A 21268-nucleotide genomic window follows, 5' to 3' on the forward strand; every position below is an offset into this window, starting at 1 on the left:
GATTCTTTGGATTCCTTAGTTTAATAAGGTCGAAGGATAAAGCATCGATAATACTACTTTAAATAAGTCTTAAAGAAAATCTAAGGACATTTAAATTTAAATTAACAATAATCCCTGTGAGCAATATTAACTCACAATAAGTAACATAATAATTAAGTTTAATTAGTAAATCCTTCATACTGAATGTACTTAGCATTATAGTTTACAATGTCAAATTAATATTTTTTTACAAATATACTGTAGGATATGACTACTCTCTGTATGGATATGTAATATGTATGGATATGCAATATTCGACGAAATAATTCCAATAAGAGCTAATATCGCTTCTGTTCGCAGGATCAAAACTTTTTTAATATAAAGTTCCCAGAGTTTTTCTGTTTTATCGATCAGCTGTTGCAGGGAATATGAATAGTTTACATTCATGTCGTATAGTTTATAGTTTGACTTTGTTGATTCATTTCATATGTCCAAACTATTTTATTTTTAAACTCGTGATTGTTTTTGCTTACGTTTAGTTAAGTTTTGTTAGTCGTTTTATAATACTTTGTTTGCTATTTAAACATTAAAAATCAATTGAAAATTATGTAAAGCGTTACATAAAGAAAGTACACCGGTAATATCAGATACCAAACGACATTAGAAGCCTTTTATATGCAGGATAATTTAATCAGTTTCTAAATTGAAAAATAATATATTTTTAAGACTATTTTTGAACAAAGTGTCTCGCAGTCCAATATTTGTCATATTTGCTAGACAAATTGAAAACGATTTTTAAACTAAATAGCTTTGATTCAGCCGTGTCAAAATGTAATCCAACAGATAACTTCAGAGTGTAAAACACTGCTATTATGGTGCTTGGAACAAAATTACCTTAAACCAGGCCAAACAGCGACGGGTTTTGCTACAAAATTATTATTTGACAGCTCTTCGGTTTGGAACTAACGTTAAAAAGAATCCATTGACCAAGAAAACAACGATGAATGCATTGGACTACAAATCTCTCTTCATTGGACTTCCTCCCACGTTGGCCTTTTATCTATCTAATGATAATTTGAAATGTTATCCAGTTAAACTTAATGCTTAAGTTCTAGCATACAATTCAAAGATAAAATTTGTATCATTGAATTGTACAAATAAATAATAATAAAACTATTTACAATTATTTCCTAAATTGAACAATGGTACAATACGTTCGCCATCATAACATCGTTTGACCCGTTACAATAGAAAGCTAAGTGTCAGTTAGTATTTGTCACTCCCTTAGCAGCAATACAGCCACCTAATATGATGAAGACTGGTTGTAAATCTTGTGTTTATTGACGTCGTTATCTGCCCTGCTTCAAAATTATCTCTACCGATACATATCCAACAGTTTGACCCGTTACAATAGAAAGCTAAGTGTCAGTTAGTATTTGTCACTCCCCTAGCAGCAATACAGCCACCTAATATGATGAAGACTGGCTGTAAATCTTGTGTTTATTGACGTCGTTATCTGCCCTGTTTCAACATTATCTCTACCGATACAGATCTAATGTTTGTTCTGATTATAACCATTATTTATCAAATAATTAAATAACATATCACACCTTAAATTTTTATTTGCCTCACTTAACATAGTAGCTTCATTAAAAACCGATCAAATCAATTTTTATATATACATATTAGCAAAAATATTAACAATCTATTAGTCTAGTCTGAAATCAAAAGTTTCCACAATAATCCAAATATAATTTCATTTTATAGTTCCATCCCAGATCCCTAAAGACACTTTGCCATGCAAACGCATTGCCTGCAGATATATTGGACAACCCAATATCATATCCCCAATTTACTTTGTCCTTCAATTTTGCATAAACAGATAAGTATACCTCTACCCTACAACAATTGTATGACACAACAACGCTAAAATATGTATTACAAGATTGGGATCTTTTATCCTCAGAATAAGTATACGAGTTCAAAAAATGAAACTAAATTCCACGACGATTCAAAAATCATTTTGTATAACTTTGTTTGGTTTATTTAAGATTGTAATTAATGTATTCAATATGTAGATGGGAACTTGTGTTGTAATCATTTATCAATGGAGTGGGTAACACAAGCAGATCATAGACCGCACTGACTACCACATCGTTACTCAGTGTGGCCTTAATATATGAAGCAGTGAATCTGAAGCCACGTAAAATTTGAAAGTTGAAAGATAAAACCTTTTGGTCATTTAAGTAGTATAGAAACCTTTTGGTAAGTTTGAGTATAGAATAAATTCGAAAAATGTTTGATACTGCCATACGGATAACAATTCGTTAAATTTTAGTATTTAACTATAGATATAGTTAACTGGACCGATTACTCTAAAAAAGTAGATTATTCTTAATCCTCACTCGCGTTTTATAAATTGCACTTTTCGATGCCTTCCGAATCCAAAAAGATGCAATCAAAACTATTTAACAAACAACGGCATACAAATCATTAGTGATATCGCTACATACATACATAGTGAACTATGCAGCCTTCAGATCTTTAAGGTGTTACTTAATATCGCAACATTTAAGCAGACTCAGAAGTCAGACATGCATTCAGTCCCCCAGGGTATTTACAGATACAGTGCAGACTTCCGTGTATATTTCTTATTTTGAAAGAGAACGTTTGAGCAAATATGTATTACAATCCGCCCAAAGCTAAGAGAGACGAGAACAAACTTGTAACAATGTGTAATCTCTTACAGTACTAAGATTGCCTTTATTTTACGTTATATTTTCTGTACCAAGACTTTTTGTTTACTAAATATTTAATGTTAACCTGTAAAATTTAAAAATAAATCTTTTATAGATAATTATAATTTTTTAACTATCTCATTAAGCTTTTCTAAGTCATTGCTTTATGTATAGAGTATGAGAATGTTTTACACATGTACACCAACGTATATGATGTTTTACCAGTAGAGCATACTAAAATATATAAAAAAAAAACAATTGTTCACGAGAAATTATATAAGTAGGCCTAATTATAAGACATAATTTTTTATAGTAATGATATAAACAGTAGTTGCCTGTAGTTTGCATACATTTTAAAGGTTGATACTTAAACGAGAGTCCAGAGACAACCTGGCCTGGTTTCTCAAAGGTGAAAAGTCATCACCACAACAAAGCGTGAACATAAGGAAGCTTCTTTGTTAGTTTAGTTAAACAAATGTTAACAAAACTTCAGCTGTGGTGTTTTACACTCATTTGTAATTTGCTCAACCAAAATCTAATTCCAGACACACAGTTTTGCTTGATTTGATAACTACGCTTTTTAAATAGCTGAAGCAAATATTTCCTGTACCTTTAATATTGTTTTACCTGCATTGCACACCAAGTGATTACCAAAAACATCAAACAATAAATAATGTATTTTGTAAATTTAACAATACTTGTTCACCTTTACTATCTATATATTAATAGGCAAGTTTGTTTCTTTAAATCCTTTTTCTAAGCTCGTGTGCATCGCAAGGAAAATTTACGCTTGCTGTTAGAAAGATAGTTTCCTGTAGATGTTCAGTATCCCTTTACAAATTAAAATAGGCTCAAAAATAAGCACAAAAATAAATGCTTAAAAAATTGACATTGGAAGATTAATGTTCTAAGATACAGAGAAGTTACCCATTGCCTAAAAGTAAAGTTTTTGTTTTGTTTATTTTTCTAACACTAGACTTGCAGCTTAAGGCCAGGTTCAACACTACCAGTAATACCAAAAACTTATTGGTCATTGGCGGGATGTGAACCCGGGTTTTTATGATAAAAGTCCCACACTCCAGTTGCGTCGATTTATGCCTATCCATTTGAAAATATTCATGTACATTCATGTATATTTATTGGTTCATTGACAGAGAGTTCTTTAGATTAAATCCTAAACATCGGTGCGAAGCTTTATAAGATTACCATATCGCTGTCGTCAGCTGTTTTAAGTTTCCTAACCTCTTGGTTATAGCGGCAGAGGTTGTAAATGTAAACGTCATCTTCAGCCGGGCTACAATGTAACAGCTGGTGCGTCACTTACCAGTGCTTGGTGCTTCCTCATGAGCAAACTAGGGAATTTACTTTATCCATTTATGTCATACAAAATAGTTTTATAATACAATAACAATTATTTGAATTAAAAACTGACTTATACGCCTATTGAGCTAGGTATACAATTTCTCATGGATTATTGAAATCGTCGTTAGTTATTAACTATCAACATAACAGCTGTATAATGGTCATTTTTGATATGAGGAATTCCATCACAATATGGAGGTTTGTGGCATTATAATTCATATATAATCAATTTGATTGGGGAGTTTTAACACGAAATATCGGTAACCGAAGCTTTTTGCTCTACCACTAGACTAGATAGATCCCCTATATGCACGGACATTGTAAGATTAGATCAAATAAATAGCTTATTATCTATATGGAAAATTCAATAAAAAAAACAGGAAAGCACTTTGTAAAATTATAGTACTGTAGTCATATTTAACTATTTGTATCTTTTACTAATTATATTATTTAATTTTCTCCTTCTAGGTGTTCCTACAAAGACAATATTCCAAAATGTTACGGAATACTTACTTGTTTTTAAAATTTGAAGTGTCTAAAAGAATTTTTCTTGTACCGAAGAATCGGAAATTAAGACTTATATTAACAATAGTACATGTTTAAAAAACTTTATAAATTTATTACTTTGCATAAAAAATAAGACTTATAATTTTGAGCCCTGGCACAACGATAGGACTACTTAAAGTTTAAGGCATAGATGTTAGAGGTTTAATGCAAGTTCTCTGTTTAAAAATAGAAAATGGTTTAAATGCATTTTACAATATTAAGGCTGTTTGAAATGATGAATTATTTGACTCTGTCCGGAAATTGAAAAGGTAATACGACCCTCGTGACTTTTGATGGAATAAAGTGAAATGTATATTGCGACTCTCCTTCATTTTACAACTTCATTATCCTAACTGTAGGGTGAGAAAAAAGTAAGTAGATTTTATTATCCATATTCAATTTAAAATTTTCTAAAATTTATTTTGTACCTGCGAAATTTAGATAGTCTTTTTATTGCTGACCAGTTATATGGATGTAGAGTTTTTTTTTATTTATATGATTAAATGATAAGTGTAAATATATTTCTTTTGTTTGAATAGTTTAGTGAAAAAAAACATTTTACAGTAAAATCGACGAACAGGTAAAATAAAATTAAACCTTCTAGATCAGCTGCCTCATGTATCCGTAAAACCTACCTGCAGGGTTTTATTTCCCCATGCGATAGTTAGTAGCTTAACATACCTCTGAGAAGTTTTATTATTGTAGACGCACTGTCAATAGTATGTTTAAATAATACTAGAGGTCGTCCAGTGGTCGATAAGTTGACCAAAAATATGTAAGGTACCCGTAGCCCAGTATTTATTTTCCCTTAACGCTGTAAATAAAACTTGCGATTGGAATTTCTTCCATTTGTTTAGATTTTCTGTTTATATATCGTTGTTATTTCGTCACCAGCATTGCAGCCCATAAGGCACAAGTATACATTTTTAAATTTCAAATAAATTTTTTCTGCTTATTTTTTGTCTATTTTAATTTATAAAAAGGATTCTGCACATCTACAGGAAAATGTCTTTCCAACACTATGCGTAGATTTCTCTGCGATGCAAACGAGCTGAGAAAAAAGGTTTTAGAGAAAAGTGCTTGCCTATTAATATATAGAAGATATGGGTTTTTTCACCAAAAACATAAAATTCCACTTTGCTTCACCAGTGTTTTGACTCTCGTCACTGTAACCAAGCCGAGATAGTAAATGGTTTATAGACTTCTTTATCATGTTTATGTTGCCACTGTTCGTAAAACTGAAACTTATCAAACCGGGAACACAAACACTTTCTAACCATGTGTGGGTAAAAAGCTGTTTTCCAACACTTTGTTGCAAAAAACATGTCCGTCTTGTTTTTATATTTTCATATCCATTAGTGGTTTAATTATGAGTTTGCAGTGTTCACTTTTAAAATTTACAAAAAAAAAACTTATTAAGTTAATTGGTTTTAACTGACAATATAACGTACTTCAAATAAGCAGTTTCATCGAGATGTGACCAGTACGCCTAGGTTCCATTGCAAAAAAATGACGCTTAAACATGTTGATAAATAATTAGACCGGTTATTGATGACAGTTGAGCGTGATATATGTTTTGAATCTGATCAGTATTATAGTTTATTTTAATATTTTCCTCGTATTTATACATGATTATTCGTTAAGTATTTACCTATTAGGATTGAGTTTCTGATCCCACATTCCTTTTTTTGTGACCTGGGATTTAACTGTTCCCCTATAAAAGCGTAACAAATGTGTTTTTACGTCATACTCTTAAAATAAAATAAATGTTTGTATTTTAAGAGTTTCAGACCCCTTTTTTTAACGGCTATGATTATGTTTTTCATCAAAACAAGACTAGCAATATCTAATGCTTTCTTAATAGTGTTCTAAATATTTAAAAATAAGCATTTTACTCGTCACAACTCATCCCCTTACGTCCTTGGACGTGAACATTTTACCACCTTCCACAAAGGCTATAAAAAAATGTTCGACAGTATCACTCATTTCAAGGATTATTAGATATTACACCGATATTTGTGTGGCTTATTCGCAGACACAACAACTTATGCTGATACAATCCTTTGCGTTCACAAAATAGCAGTCGTTCAGGCCCTTTAACTGCTAGATTTACGGGTCCGTTATCTTCGGGAGGCAGTTGTCACAGGCCTTTTAACGATCTTCGTCCGCCATTTTGTCATAAAAGTGCCAACATTGACGAGAAACTGCCTAGTCAAGTGACGTAGTGGTTACTGCCCATTACCACTGTGCTGCGACCGGCCTAGATAATATAATCTGGTCGGAGTGAGCTTTTCTGACACCTGAAAAAGAACAAACTCTTTAGTTAAATGTTGCAAAAACAGAACTTAAGGAACGGCTTGCAAGGAAGATTTATTTCGTTGGTAATTGTAAAATGTTATTCGTGTTCGTGTTATGTGTTTCAACTATGACGACGCTACTTCAGCTGAATGTTCAACGTCTGACGATGGTATTATAATGCCGAAACGGCCGTAACTCAAGTTACAAAAGATTGAGCTGTAGACGAAGGTAAATACCTATTTTTAAATAACGTATAGGCCTAATTTCAGAACTTTTTTTGAAATCAGGAACCACACCAATCGAAAATAAGTAATTGGAAAACTATTTATAAATAAAATACACACAAAAACAGTCAACTAGTTATTTTTTTTATTCATAAATTAAAGCCAGAAAAAAGGCATATTCTGTCAAGGTTAACGTTGCATTCCGAAATCTTTAAAAAGTGTTTTCTACCACTGCGAAGTAAATAAAATACCAATATACTCATTCTGCGTAATTTTTAGACCATGCTGTCTCAATTTTATTACTCAATTTTACTAAATTTTATTATTTTTATAATGCAATACAACTTTCTGTTTCGTTGAATAGTTAGTTAAAAGCTTGGTTTGGTGCGCATTTCATGGCTGGCAACGATTTAACGTTATGTCAAATAAATATAATTTTGCAGGGGTTTCTATACTAATTTTTTGTAATATGAGAAGGTACGCAGTAGCTTGAATATTGAAATATGGTTCTATTTGGATTATAAAGATTGAAGTGTTTAAAACTATTATGTGAAAACAATCACAATTAGTCAATCACTTAACTATTACAGAACAAAAATCAAATATTTTTTTAATCTTATTTATAAAGTTGATAAAGCTATATGGAGATCATTTTGAAATAGAAAATTGGTTTACAATGTTTTTAAAATCAACCTTGATCAAATTTATATTAAATTAATTAATTAATATAGGCCTATATGGGAAAGTAGTTTTAAATCATTATATGCAACCTAGTTTTTTTTTATATTTTAAGACGATCTTGCTTTCTATAGTTAAATTACAAAGTGAAAACAGCATCGTGGTCGTCTCTAGTTGTAATTTTTTAAAGCGATTACTGTAGTTGTATCCACAGAGAATCGTACTCCTCTGATTTTTTTGACAAATAATTACCCTTCGTCTAATAAAAAACTAAGTTTAAGTTTGTTATTAAAATATTTACTCATTTTCAGTGGACACATAGGTATATTTTAATGATGTCATTAGAACGTTTAGTCAATGGTTTAATCCTCCGGCATTAGAATGACAGTGTTGAGCTCTAGCGGAGAACATCGAGACTGAGTTGAGTGTAGGTAGATTATTGGTAAAGCAGAACGTTGTCTCTCCTTGTGCAGTAGTGCAGAGAACATCCGCTAGGTGTCAGCTCATGCTGGTTACTTCGATAAGTGAGATGTCGGTAAGGTAGATCGAGCACAGTAATGCTCAACGCTCAATAAAACCGGGTAGCCAACTTAAAACAAATTATGGTGAAAAATAAAATAGATGGATTTTCTTTTTGCCTTAATAAACACAGCTGTTAATACCAACAATTAATTAACATGCTTATAAGTTTGTTTTTGTTAGAAACATCAGAAAAAAATGCAGAAATCATCCTCCTCGTAATTATCACGTTATTGGTAATATAATTTCGTGACACTAACACAATATGACATATAACTAATATTATTGCTTTGTAGTCGCTAGTATTTAAATACGACTGTTTCGGGTAAACTAGTGACACTGACATAACAACAACGAAATCAAATAAGCTTATAAACATGACTTTCCATTGTGAGTGAACACAAGTTTTCATCAAGGCAAATTCAACCCGTTTGTATCTGTTTTATACACCCGAGTACAGTAATTCACTAAATGACAATTCCTTATAATAATCAATTTTTAACTAGCTTACTGATATCTGTAATAACCTTTAGCCTTTTTGGTCTACTTTTATTTACCAACTAGTTCTATATAGGCCCTAGTCGTCATGCTAGGAAATTTATTCAATAATAGATTAGGGTTCATCAGACGTATTAGTACAGTAATTATAATGTTTAATTATTTGCTCGAATTCGAGCAATTGCTAAGTATTACAGGCATTACGAATAACGGTCATAATTTCACAAAAAAATATTATTTCTATTTCTTCCCCTTGGTGGTGTTCTATGACTTTCCTACGTTTCCATAGTTTGCAAATCGGCTCTTTCAATTATTACTAAGAAATGCAGCACAGTTGTATTATTTTTTTGTTTAGTATATAAAATTATCCAGGCTCTCACGCTTTTTCCATTTTAATATGTACGCCAACCCAAATTCAAATAGTAAACATTTAATTTCAACCAAGTCAGTAAATGTTTGTAGCAAACTCCTCGTTACCACCACCACCCCTGGCTTACGTCTGGGACTTCTGGCCAATTCTCCGTGAAAATCTTCTTTCTTTTTAGGCTTCAGCCACTTTCAATCCTCGTCCAGACGTATGTGTTCAAAAGCCTATGCCCCCAGTACACTCTCGCCGAGGCAAGGCGAGCGTTGGCGAGTGCGAGAGTGTACACGGTTCGCTCGTCTTCTCTCGCCTTGACTCGGGTCGCCTCGCCTCGCCTTGCCTCGTGCTCGCCGGCGCTCCATCTGGAGTTGGTTTTTTGACACGAGTCAAAGGACCAGAGACTGCACGAGTGGCGAGCGCTACTTCCACATCGAAGTTTGTTCCATTTCGACTGCGAGAAAATGCGAGAGTGTACACGGTTACCTCGCATAAGCTCTCGTCCGAATTACTCGACGAGTGCCTCGGCGAGGCGCCTCGGCGAGAGTGTACTGGGGGCCAACACGACTCCCTTCCCCATACCGCCCTGAGCGATAGGGATCATTGAGATTCGCCCTAACCTTTCCTCTCCCCTTCATGGGCAAGTTTTCATTCCTTTTCTTTCTTAGTTTTTGTTTGTTTATTTTTTTGATTTATTAGCGAAATTCCCATATAGGGAATAAGCTATTACCGTAGTACTCATGAAGACCTGGACGCGGGACCGATTTTTTTTCGTTTTGAGGTCCCTAGAGGCCAAAAACACCATCCGTTCAAACTCATATATATATATTGTATTTGATATTGTTCACGTTAAGGGCTACTGTAATTAATATTAATAAATAATACACCATAGTACCCTTTTTTAGCGAATTTCCCATATAGGGAATAAGCTATTACCGTAGTACTCATGGTAAGACCTGGACACGGGACCGATTTTTTTTTCGTTTTGAGGTCCCTAGAGGCCAAAAACACCATCCGTTCAAATTCATATGTATATATATATATATATATATTTATATGTTTATATATATATATATATATATATATATATTTATATGTTTATATATATATGTGTGTCCGTTAGCACGATAACTCGAGCAAAAATGATCCGATTTTGATGAAATTTGGTACAAACGTGTAAACCTACGTTTATTCGAACGAGTTCGCGATCCAGCATGATCGGACCATGGGAACGAGGGTTTACGGGGGGTTTTATGGGGTAAAAATAGGTTTTTCCCATTTTTGACCCAAAAAACATAAAATTTAGCAATTTTTTCCAAACCATTTTGTAGAGCTTAAAAAAAGAAATAATTTAGTATATTGAAGCGTTATTATGCGCCTAATAGTTACGGAGAAAATTCCAAAAAATTTTAAATTTAAAATTCCCATGTGTTTCTTATGGAGAATAAGTAAACTGTTGTAGTTTGCTTTTTTATGAACATATTTTGATCAAATTTGGGAAATGTTTTGTATTTCTTACTAACTACTAACATTTTACAAAAAAAAAAAAAAAAAAAAACAGTTTTACCCTCCCTGATGCAGCGAACCTAAGTACTTGTTAAACTAATTCTATTTAAATAGGGAATTAATGTTATTTTTTTTAAGTAGACATTTTAGTGTAGGCCTAAATCCAATCAGTTAAATGGAAATTCGCTTAGTCTGCAGGTTTGCTGCAGCGGGGGTATTTAGATTTAAAAGCCTGTATGTTTCCCTGGTTTTTCCTATTTTCCTAGCGACTTTTCTAAACGTCTCAATTGTTTCCTTGTCACTCATCATGTTTTATTTCCTCATCTCTAGACCTCTCTTATCCAAGACTTATTCCTGTTCTCTCCTATTTGCCTCCTGAAGTGAACAATTTATTATTACGTGACTAGTGGTTTTTATTTCTCCACATCTATATAAGTACTTCGTCTTCCACCAGGTAAAATTTACACAAATTCGCCTTAAAATTGTCCATGTCCTGTGACAAACTGCGTTTCATAATGGTCCATCTCCCAATCTTGTTCCAGTCTCTTTCTGATGTTAGATATTTATCCTAACGTATACCTTTAAAACGTCAACATAAAACACTCTGCTCACAACGCATTTTTCACTCATCTAATATCTCCTCTCTTTTGTTTCCGATGTAGTCCTACTCGCCTCCTTGTCTTCCAAAATCAACAGCTTATGCAGCCATTATCCAACAGTCCTAAATTGAATGTGAAATCTTCAGGCGTCTGGTGGAGAGCACACTTAAACCCAACACGGAAGGATGCTTGCTGTATTCGAATATCAACGACAATTGTATTATTTGTATTTAGTTCGCGTCTACCAGTTAAAGATCGTCGGCCTCCTCCTATTGGCCGTCCTGCTAAACGTCTTATAGTCTCCATTATGTCGAACGTTTTTTTGGTTATGTTTTGATTTTGTGCAAAATTTTATTATAACCAGCTGTTTCAAATATTAGTGTCAATTTCAAAGTATTCATATGTTCAAATGTAAACAAACATTTTCTCCTTAAGAATAACATGGCAACTTTAAAGGCCACTGGGGCAGAGCCCTGATGGAATTCCAGTATGTTGCCAATTCAAAAAAATCAAGATACAGTTTGACGTTTAATAAAGTGATAACGGCAAGTTTACCGTAGGTATTGTTAGCAACATTGGGTTTGTAAAAGACAAACACTGAGCCGGATACCGGGTCAATGACGGAAGCTTATAACCTAATCCGAGAATAGGAAGCAAGATTCGCCGTCGTTCTTTTATCTCAGGAAGTGCAGAAATCTGACGCCAGAACTTGTGCAAACAACAATTTTGTTTTACCGCATCAGCGAATCTCGAACTTGTTTAATATTCGATATCTGTCCAGCCATCTTCAATGTACACGTATCATATGTTTATCACTGATATATTACAAAAATTTTAATAAAACCTGAGTTTTTCTGAATAATAATCCACATTATGTTGTTATAATAAATATAATATGTAACAACTATATGGTTTCAAAACATATTTTCCTCTAAAGTAGTTTTGAGTATTGATTAATGTTTTTTGCAAATTAATTGTTAATATTTGCCAAAACTCAAACGTGATATTTTTTATTGATTTTATCATTATTTTATTGTATACTAGTGTACATACGATATTTATTTACATATAAAACAGTGAACGCTTTTTGGGTTTACCACAGAGCCGATAACATTACATCATACCACAGGAATAAGTGTAGATATAGATTAAAAATTATGGGGACAGTGCATTTAATAAATATATCAAATAATAGTACAAGTGAACATTTATCTGAGCCAATCAGGATTAATTTTGTTTATACAATACAATTTATTTTTACGCTATGCAAAGGTCTGCAGAAAGGTGAAATTGCTAAAAATAAAACAAATATGTTAAAAGTAAAGTGTACGTAATAGTAATTTCATGGCATTTTACAAGGGTATACTATTTTCACTAATCAATTTTGTAGAAATAAGGAGAATTTTACTTAAAGCTACATAAATGGAAGAGACAAGTTTAACAACAAACAGTTAACAATGTGAGGTTAACCGTTTTTCACCTAAACAATGTAGAGAAACAAATAACTTCTTGTTTCCAACCAAAGTTACTTACTTGCAGTTTGGGTCAATTAAAGTTTACCAACTTGCACCGCTTTGGTGCAATGTTTCACCGCTACTTCGTACCTAACTGTCTTGCAGCTTGTTTGGCTAGTGCATCTCGTATTCTGACTGTATTGATTATATTTCTTCCCATATGTGTTTGTCAAGTACAAGATTTTTAGAATCAACGATAAAGTTTAATCCCTTTGGCTTGTGACGTCAGTTCTGACATTTAGAAATTGTTTTTCAATTCCTTCTCAAACATAAGCTAATTTTAGTTCAAAAATTATGTCAAATTACAAATTATTCCTGGGATCGTAGGCTATGTTAAAAATTTTACTAAATGGTTATCGAAATTGTTTTTTATTTCATGTTTTATAACTAAGTATTTGTACATACCACAGCCTTTTGATCGTTAAAACGTACGTTTACGATACACAAACCACTTTTTTACCTCGATCCATCCTTGATATTAGTTGACGACAGTTTGTAGTTTGGCAAACATGTGTAGGCTATACAAACGCTATAAAAACTAATCTTTACTTTTCATTGGTGAAGTACACCAAGACAATAGAGGTAACGAGCCATATGTCAGATGGTGGAGTTTTTATCACCTGTGTCACACGTTTCTCCGAGTGTCACGGCTTCAGTTCACAAGATGTTGACGTATTTGCTAGTACCACTGTCATTGGCAGTCGTTGTTTCATCGAACACAATTAATGTTAAGGTAAGTCGTTAATTTTTTATGTTAAAAAGATTATAAAAATATATATTTCTGGAAATACATTAGCTACGTTGCGTGTGATTAGAATATATTACTAAGTGTTGTCTTTAAACGGAAAACTATTTTGAGAAACTGAAAATATTATACTCATTTTGTATTAATACAATTACAATGATTTTTATTTTTGTAATTACAGTTTAATAGAGATAACTGTCATCTAATAAACTATGGCGTTCATTTTAACAATATTATTTACAGAGTAATTATTTTTCCCAAACGGGCACTGGATACGGCACATTTTTCTCGTACGGTCTTTAGAATTTTCATAGCTTATACGATTAGTGATTATACTTTTTGTATTTCTTATATTATAATTATATTGGTGGTCGTATGTCTATTTTGCCTTGGTATGTACAACTGTATGGGTTAATTAATTGTTTCCAGCGCTGTGTAATTGGTTATTTAATGTCAAATTCCAATACCATTTGATGTTATTAAACTGGGTTACACCGCAATCGAATATGGAGTTGATTACGAACCAAAACCATTTTTGTTAATAATCTCTAAGATTAAAAATGAGATGTGCTAAGTTTTTTTTAAGAATTGGTTTAGAGGCCTTATGAAAATTTTCTTTAACTATTTAGAGTCATCATACAGCTAAAAAAATATAATTAATAATAATTAATAAATTATTAAAACGTGTAATATAAGTTGTAGGTTAAACTCACACTTTTTTAAGGCTTTGACCCGTAGAATTTTCGCTCGTATTTTTACGTCACAACAATAACAACTGCTTTCTTTTTTACAGAGTCTCCAAAGATCAGATGAACCTGAAGCAAATGGATCTTTCGACTTCAATTACAGCAACGATAAAACGGAAAAAGCGGCTGAGACATTATTGAAATTCTACACCGACGCAGAATCAGACACATCCAAATTTGGTACTAAATTAAAAACCTCCAACGAAGCTACTAAACTACTGAAACGATACAATGATGCCGTTAGTTCGGCTGGAACGAGTTGCAAATTTGCGCAGGAAAATAAAAACAAATTCAACGGTGCTCAGGAAAATATCGAAGACATTGTAGAACTTTGTTTAAGAACCATTCCTAAAGATGATTTTGATGCGTTGAAGAAGGCCGTTAAAGAAGATTTGGCTAAGATTCAAGCCATTGATAGTACACTTAGATTAAACGCACAGCTTTGTACTTCTCTGCGAGTTCCTCCATCTGAAGCTTGTAAGAACACTGAGAAACTTGCTTTGGATAAACTGAGTAGTGTTTTGACTGAAAAGGAACTAAGTAGACTGACCGACCTCAGCGAACAAGCGTCCGAAGGAGCTGAAGACAGCGTGGAACAATGTGTTCAGAGTAGTCTTCAGTCATTGGTGGACAATTTGGAAGAGTCAATTAAATCTGTCTTGGACTGTCGTAGTGACTAGTTTGTAAAATACTTTGTAATTTAACTTTACCAATTTTAAACTGTATTCCAGGATAATTTGACATAGCACAAATAACTTAAATAAACATGTGTGTATGTATTGCGTAATACAATGTTTCAAAATTGGCAAGTTTTTTGTGTGTTTTATCTTCTGCCAAAAATACACATCATATATTCATAATTATAAAATTGATAACTTTATCTGTGGTAGGTACTTGTTTTAAACTAATACTTAAATTAAAAATATAACACTTGTTTAGGGAAATATTGTCAGTGTCTTTTCAGCTTATTCCAATCACCTGGAAGATGTTTTTTGAGGTTGTAAAATCATAAGATCTAAGCATGCTAATTTTAGATAAAACATTTTTATGCTCAGTAACGTATATTTTTATTTTTACAGGTACGTGTCTGATGTGTCACTTACCCTAATATCAACTGTCTTGGAAGTAGTAAGTACTTTTAAATGTTTTATATTTGTAGTATTGCAAGTTTAATTGTAATGTTTTTAATGCCTTCGCAATTCTTTATTTTATGAAGGGTATTTGTAATATTTTTGCATTTTAGATTACATATTTTTCTATATCATGACTTATAGATTCGTCACATTGACTTACGTAATTGATTATGCATTATTGGGCTTTATTTTAGTAACGTCTGCAATGTTTATACATCCAACCATATCCTACCAGGTTAAATGTTGTTCGGCTAGCATGTGTTCAAGTAATATTTTACAAGAAGAACGTTGAGTATAAATACAACGCGTTTAAACGTAACCGGACGCAAGTGAGGTGAAGTAATGGAGTAATCGTGTGGGACAAATCTGTGGGTGATCACTTTGAAGTGGCGAGAGATCCGCCCAAGGCGCCAAGATGGATGGGCGCAAAACCCCGTGACGCCCTGGGCGTAACCAACGGCACCTTGCCTCGTAACAGCACACTTGTACTTTGTGTTTGATCTCTGAATGGCTATAGATTAATTTTGTCACTAACTTCATCAATAATTATTTTTTTGTAATAAAATAAATAATAATGTGATTGACCACAAATAAAACGCTGTTTTTACTTGAACAAATATTGTTCATTTAAATTAGGATATATGTCTTTGTGGATGACAGTTAATAAAGCAGATGCCCTGATCCTATGTTTAAGTTGATTCGGTTTGATATACATATAAAGTTAAATCAAAATGCTTTGCATGATAAGCTTTATCTCATCACACAGATTTGTACATATTCCTAAACTATGATAATAGTTTACGCTCTAAAAAATAAACTTTCATGACTAGAGACATGAATACAGACAAATGTTTGGTAAACATTTCTCTGGGTAGGAGAGTGATTATAGTTCTCGTGTTTTTAATCGGGAGGTTGATTGGTGTTTCAATTCTACGCGTGTGCGATTCTAAACTTAGATTAACATGTATTTCTTATGTAGCTGATGTATTTTTGTTATGTAGTTTGAGTTGATGTTGGATAGTAAGACCAGCGCAGTTTTCTTACAAAAAACGTGTAACGTAGAACGCCATTTTATGTATTAGTTTTTCTTAGTAGGCTGTTTAGTCAGCATTTCATTGTTCATTTCGTTAAAAATAACTTTTTTGGGTATTTAACAATAAATCAGATACCATTGGGGAGTGTACGTGTTTAATGCAAGGGAAGCCCTTTTGCGTTAGTATACCAGTTGTAAATTAGTTTGGTGAAGATAATATATCTTTTGATACTACAGAAAGAGAGATGGTTGATAAAGGACAGTATGAAGGGTTGTTGAAGGGATGGTCTAAGATGCCCCAGTGTAGGAGACAGTAAGTGAGCAGTGTTGTCAAACACAGAGACCATTGTGTCCAACACTTCATACTGAGTAACGACTACGACTTGGTGTCCTCCCTCCAGCTTAGCTTAACGCACTTCATTTCGATGGGGTTTTTTACTGTGTGTTACTGATCAAAAACATTTCACTGAGAAACCGTTGTGTGGTTACAGAAATATTATTTACCTATTCGAAGTTTCCTTAAATTCATTGGTTTATTTTTATGGATTTGTTTCTATAAAAGAAAATCCCACGATATAAAAATTGACCGACGGGGTGTGGATATGAGTTTGTTGGTATGTGAATCATGTCAATCCTCGTTAAGTTAAGACGACCTTCAAGCTTGTAGCTCAAACTTATCATAGATTTTAGATATCAAGCAACATGTTGTTGAATAAATTTGTCAGGATGCAACAGAAAAATATCGTTATGAACCAGAGTGTTTGAAGACATACTGTATACTACCCTGAAAGTAATCCATAGTTAGTATGGTGATTATACCCGATTTCACACAATATATAAGAATGTAAATTTAAATCTGAAGGTATTTTCTTTCAACTGGCCAGTACATACCACTGCTTAAAATGTTGTTTACCTTTAAATATCACAAGCATTGTTCCGGAAAGAGTTGGTTCATTATGGAGGAAATAGAAATTACTTATATTATTACTCAACGATTCTTTCGCGTCAGAAAATTATACATTTCAATGTTAAAAGCAAAAGTGATTTGACAGATTCGGGAAGGATCTTTCAAGGTTTACAGGAGTCATGATGGCTTTCCCTAAGCTTCTAGTTATAATATTGCTTTAAATAGTTATATCGCATATTTTAATGAAACCCACGACGTATCAATCATTTAAAAACTGCGATAATACTTTTGTACCTAAATTCTAATATAAAATGTTTCTCTTCTGACAAAACAAATAAACTACAGCTAATGTATTCAAAATGCAAGTGATATGCTTATCGCAGTTGGCACACGATTCTATTTAGAGATACCACATAACCAGTTAGCCCCTGACATTGTTATAGATTATACTTACAATGACCTCTGACAATGATTGATCTACGTTCCCACACCTTTGTTGGGCGGGATAGGTGTGAAGCTAATATGTTGGGTTGAAATCTTAGTTGAATTAATTAGTTTTTTACTAATTATTTAATTTAGTTCACAATTTTACTCTACTTACTATTTAGTTGGATTAGTATTTTAAATAATTATTTATTTTGTTTAATTACTTTAGTGGGAGAGCTTTTTTTAACTGTTTGTATAGCTTCAACAGAATACAATTTTGTACGGGTTAAGAATAAGAACGTTTACTAATGGCTATGTCAAAATAATTTCAGTTTATTTTTTTGTGGAGAGGAGATCAACTTGAAGAGTGAACTTTTCTATGTAAAAATCATCAATCTTGTTTGGGTTGGTAAAAGTTTATTGTACTTCTAGGTGTAACCAACCTAAATTTTGCGCCTTATAAAAAATATTTTATAATTGTTCCAACTCCCAGTTTTAACAGTTTATTTGTAAGAGGAGTCATATATGGTCATCCTTATCCGTGACCGCGTAGTCCGGTAGATATTGAGGCAGGTCCACGTTATCAGTGTCTGTGTGTGTGTGTGTTGCGCGGGTGCGCGGGTGTGCGGGTACGAGCGCAGTGTCTCAACACTCAGTATGTGTTGTGCCATGGACGGGTGAACACTACACATGGCCATAGCGCCGACGGATGACGACTCTTCCAGGTATGTATACATTTATTTCACTGTAAATATAAGGAAATGTGTTTAAAACAGGCTCGACTAATAACAATTTTTAAATTATATGAATATAAATTAAATTTCAGAAAAAATTATAATAGCCCAATGGAAATATTTTTAGTTTGTCACTGAATATTGAAGTGTATTTTAGTAATATTATTTTTAAAAGAATTGGTTGAAAATCCGTAAGTCACGCCTGATTTTTGTTGAGGACATAAACTCAACTCATGCTGAGTAAAACATTGGCGTTGAAGTTTTTATTAACATTTAACACGTTGGAATTATTAAAAATGCCATGAAACCCAACTTGAATTTTAATGTAATTTTATAATACATATCAAACGATAAACATTTACAAATCAACATTTAAGTAAATTAATAATAGAAACTTTGTAAATGGCATTATCTGTATATGCACAGTTTTAAGAAAAATATCACCAACAGAAACAAGTTAAATTTTAAGTAATGTTCACAATTTTTCTTCAATCATAAATATTGTAGAATAGTTTGAGTTATTCTAGTAAAAGAAACTAAGTTGCATGTTGCATACGACCTTTTTGCTAATTAATTATCACAACATAAAGTTATTCAACCATTAAAAGTATTTTTAATAGTTACATGATACTTGACACTTTTTAAATCTCTCATAAATTACCATTTCATTAATTTTAGGTTAAGTTAGTGAATCTAAGACATGTATATCACCTTCCTTTACTTTATTCCTTTTGAGTCGCTTCCTTTTCCTAGGTTATAATGTGTCTCACTGATAGACAGACCTGTTTTCTTTACTAGCCCTCAGTCTACCCAAGACTGACTCGTGGCTTGTGTAATGTGAAAAATAGACAGGTCCCATCATACAGACTATAGGATCCAGGATAACTCGTAAAAAACAATCGTTTGCTACATAGTAGCTTATGCTGGTTGTAGTGTATAGATTGAACACCGATTTATTCATAATTATTAAAGTAAATGCTCAATTTGTATGTTAATCACTGTGAAAAGTTCTTTATGTCCATCCCTTCTTCGTATGTTATTCAGTGTCAAATTCATTCTAAATTAGCTTCAGCACCATTAATATAAAAAAGGTTGAGTTATAAACAATAGTTGTCAACGCACTTTGGCATGTCCGTAATACAGTGAATTTAGTTGTGCATTTAGTTTGAATACAAATGGGTTACATGAAACATATGTATACATGTTAGTTTGGGCCCAAAAAATTACCAAGGAAAACCTTCTGCTTAATTCTTCTAAAAGCGCTTTGCATCAAAAAGTCACATTTATGTCACACACGTAGCTACGGGCACACGCCACTCGAATGTAGAACTTCTGGTTTGAAAGATTATAAAATATCTGTAATATCTTTCTCTCTAAAGAACTCTAATAGTTTATCTCCAAAACATTACTCAATCATTTACCTCCAAAGAATATGAAATATACATTTCTAAAATTAAGTTTTATAAATATCAGGGCATATTTGGTAAACAATCTTACAAAAACTTCTTAAGTTTGAAAATTAACATCTATTTTAACAAATGATACAGTTTTAATATCTCTAAAGAAAATTAGCTTATCTATAGAGTCTATGCCATGAATGAACAAATAAAAAGTTCTAAGGTGAATAGCCAGAAGCTGCGGTAGATGGAGCGAAAGACATAATATTTCATTAAATCAACCTTGTCTTGAATATGACCCTTGTAAAGTTTTGCCAACTTCTGATATAAAACTTGTGATAGTGGTTGTTCGCTTTCATATCTTATCGCCCCGTCTGCTTCAGGCCATTTTTACAGATCGGAACATATCCAAGCTGTTGCGGTAGTTATGTAAAGTACAGTTTTTGTTATAGTTAGGGTATCTTTAGGTATGGGTTGGTAAAGAGTCTTGCATATTTTTAGGTTCATACTATGGTGTTTATGTTTGTTACTAGATACTTGATTAGAAACTGATTTGTAGAATGTTCCCTTTAGAACGAGTAACGCAGATTTATGATTGATTCACTCATATTTTACTCTGATCAAAAAATGTTAAAATCCCTAGCTTGACATACATATAGTTTTATGAAAACGTGGAATATTACTAATTCTTTACTAAAGAATGAGTTTTGTAAACTTCATAAAAGATAAGTTCACATTCACTAAATGGTTCTAAATGAACAATTAATTAATTAAATTACATTTGTTACAATAAGGCTAGTTACGATTCTTGTTACAAAACAGATAAATTTACTAGTTTGTTTTAATACCTAAGAATCACTAAGAATACAGTAAAGAATTCTGTCTATATTTTATGTCTATTAGTTAGTGTTCCATGTGATATTATTAATCTAAAGGTACTTATTACTAAATTCATTAATTACATAATTTTGCTCTTTCTGTGTATACCTGATGTCTCCATAGCTAATTTTTTTATCTAAAGTGATTATATAAACTATAGTTTTCGTTATACGGTTTACCAAATTATTTCTATAAAGATTTAAATCAAATTTTCAAAAACTCTTAGTGTATGTATATGATATGGTTGAAAGGAACAAAGATACTAAATATAGTGCAAAAGATAGTGCCCAATTTCAATATAAACCAATATTTAAAATATTGAAATAGAAACAGTTAACAAAATCCTTGAATAAATCAAATTAATTTGATGTAAATGAACTAATCATGTTTTAAGTTAAGGATGGAAAACGTTTTATAAACCACAGAACGAAGAGACCAAATAATTT

General features: G+C 32.4%; 2 protein-coding genes across 3 annotated transcripts in view; both read left to right on the forward strand.

Moving 5' to 3' along the window:
- LOC128991704 (monocarboxylate transporter 2-like) overlaps positions 1-21268 on the forward strand; it is a 512626-nt gene that overhangs the window by 241129 nt on the left and 250229 nt on the right. The window lies entirely within an intron of this gene.
- On the forward strand, positions 13438-15092 carry LOC128991706 (uncharacterized). Its single transcript, XM_054414828.1, has 2 exons — positions 13438-13555; positions 14361-15092. The coding sequence occupies exons 1-2, from the start codon at positions 13487-13489 to the stop codon at positions 14991-14993; spliced, it is 702 nt and encodes a 233-aa protein (XP_054270803.1). The 5' UTR covers positions 13438-13486; the 3' UTR covers positions 14994-15092.

Source organism: Macrosteles quadrilineatus, unplaced genomic scaffold (genome assembly GCF_028750875.1).
Source record: "Macrosteles quadrilineatus isolate MER2022 unplaced genomic scaffold, UCM_ALF_1.0 Scaffold_4__1_contigs__length_99947679, whole genome shotgun sequence".
Classification (NCBI taxonomy): Eukaryota; Metazoa; Arthropoda; class Insecta; order Hemiptera; family Cicadellidae; genus Macrosteles; species Macrosteles quadrilineatus.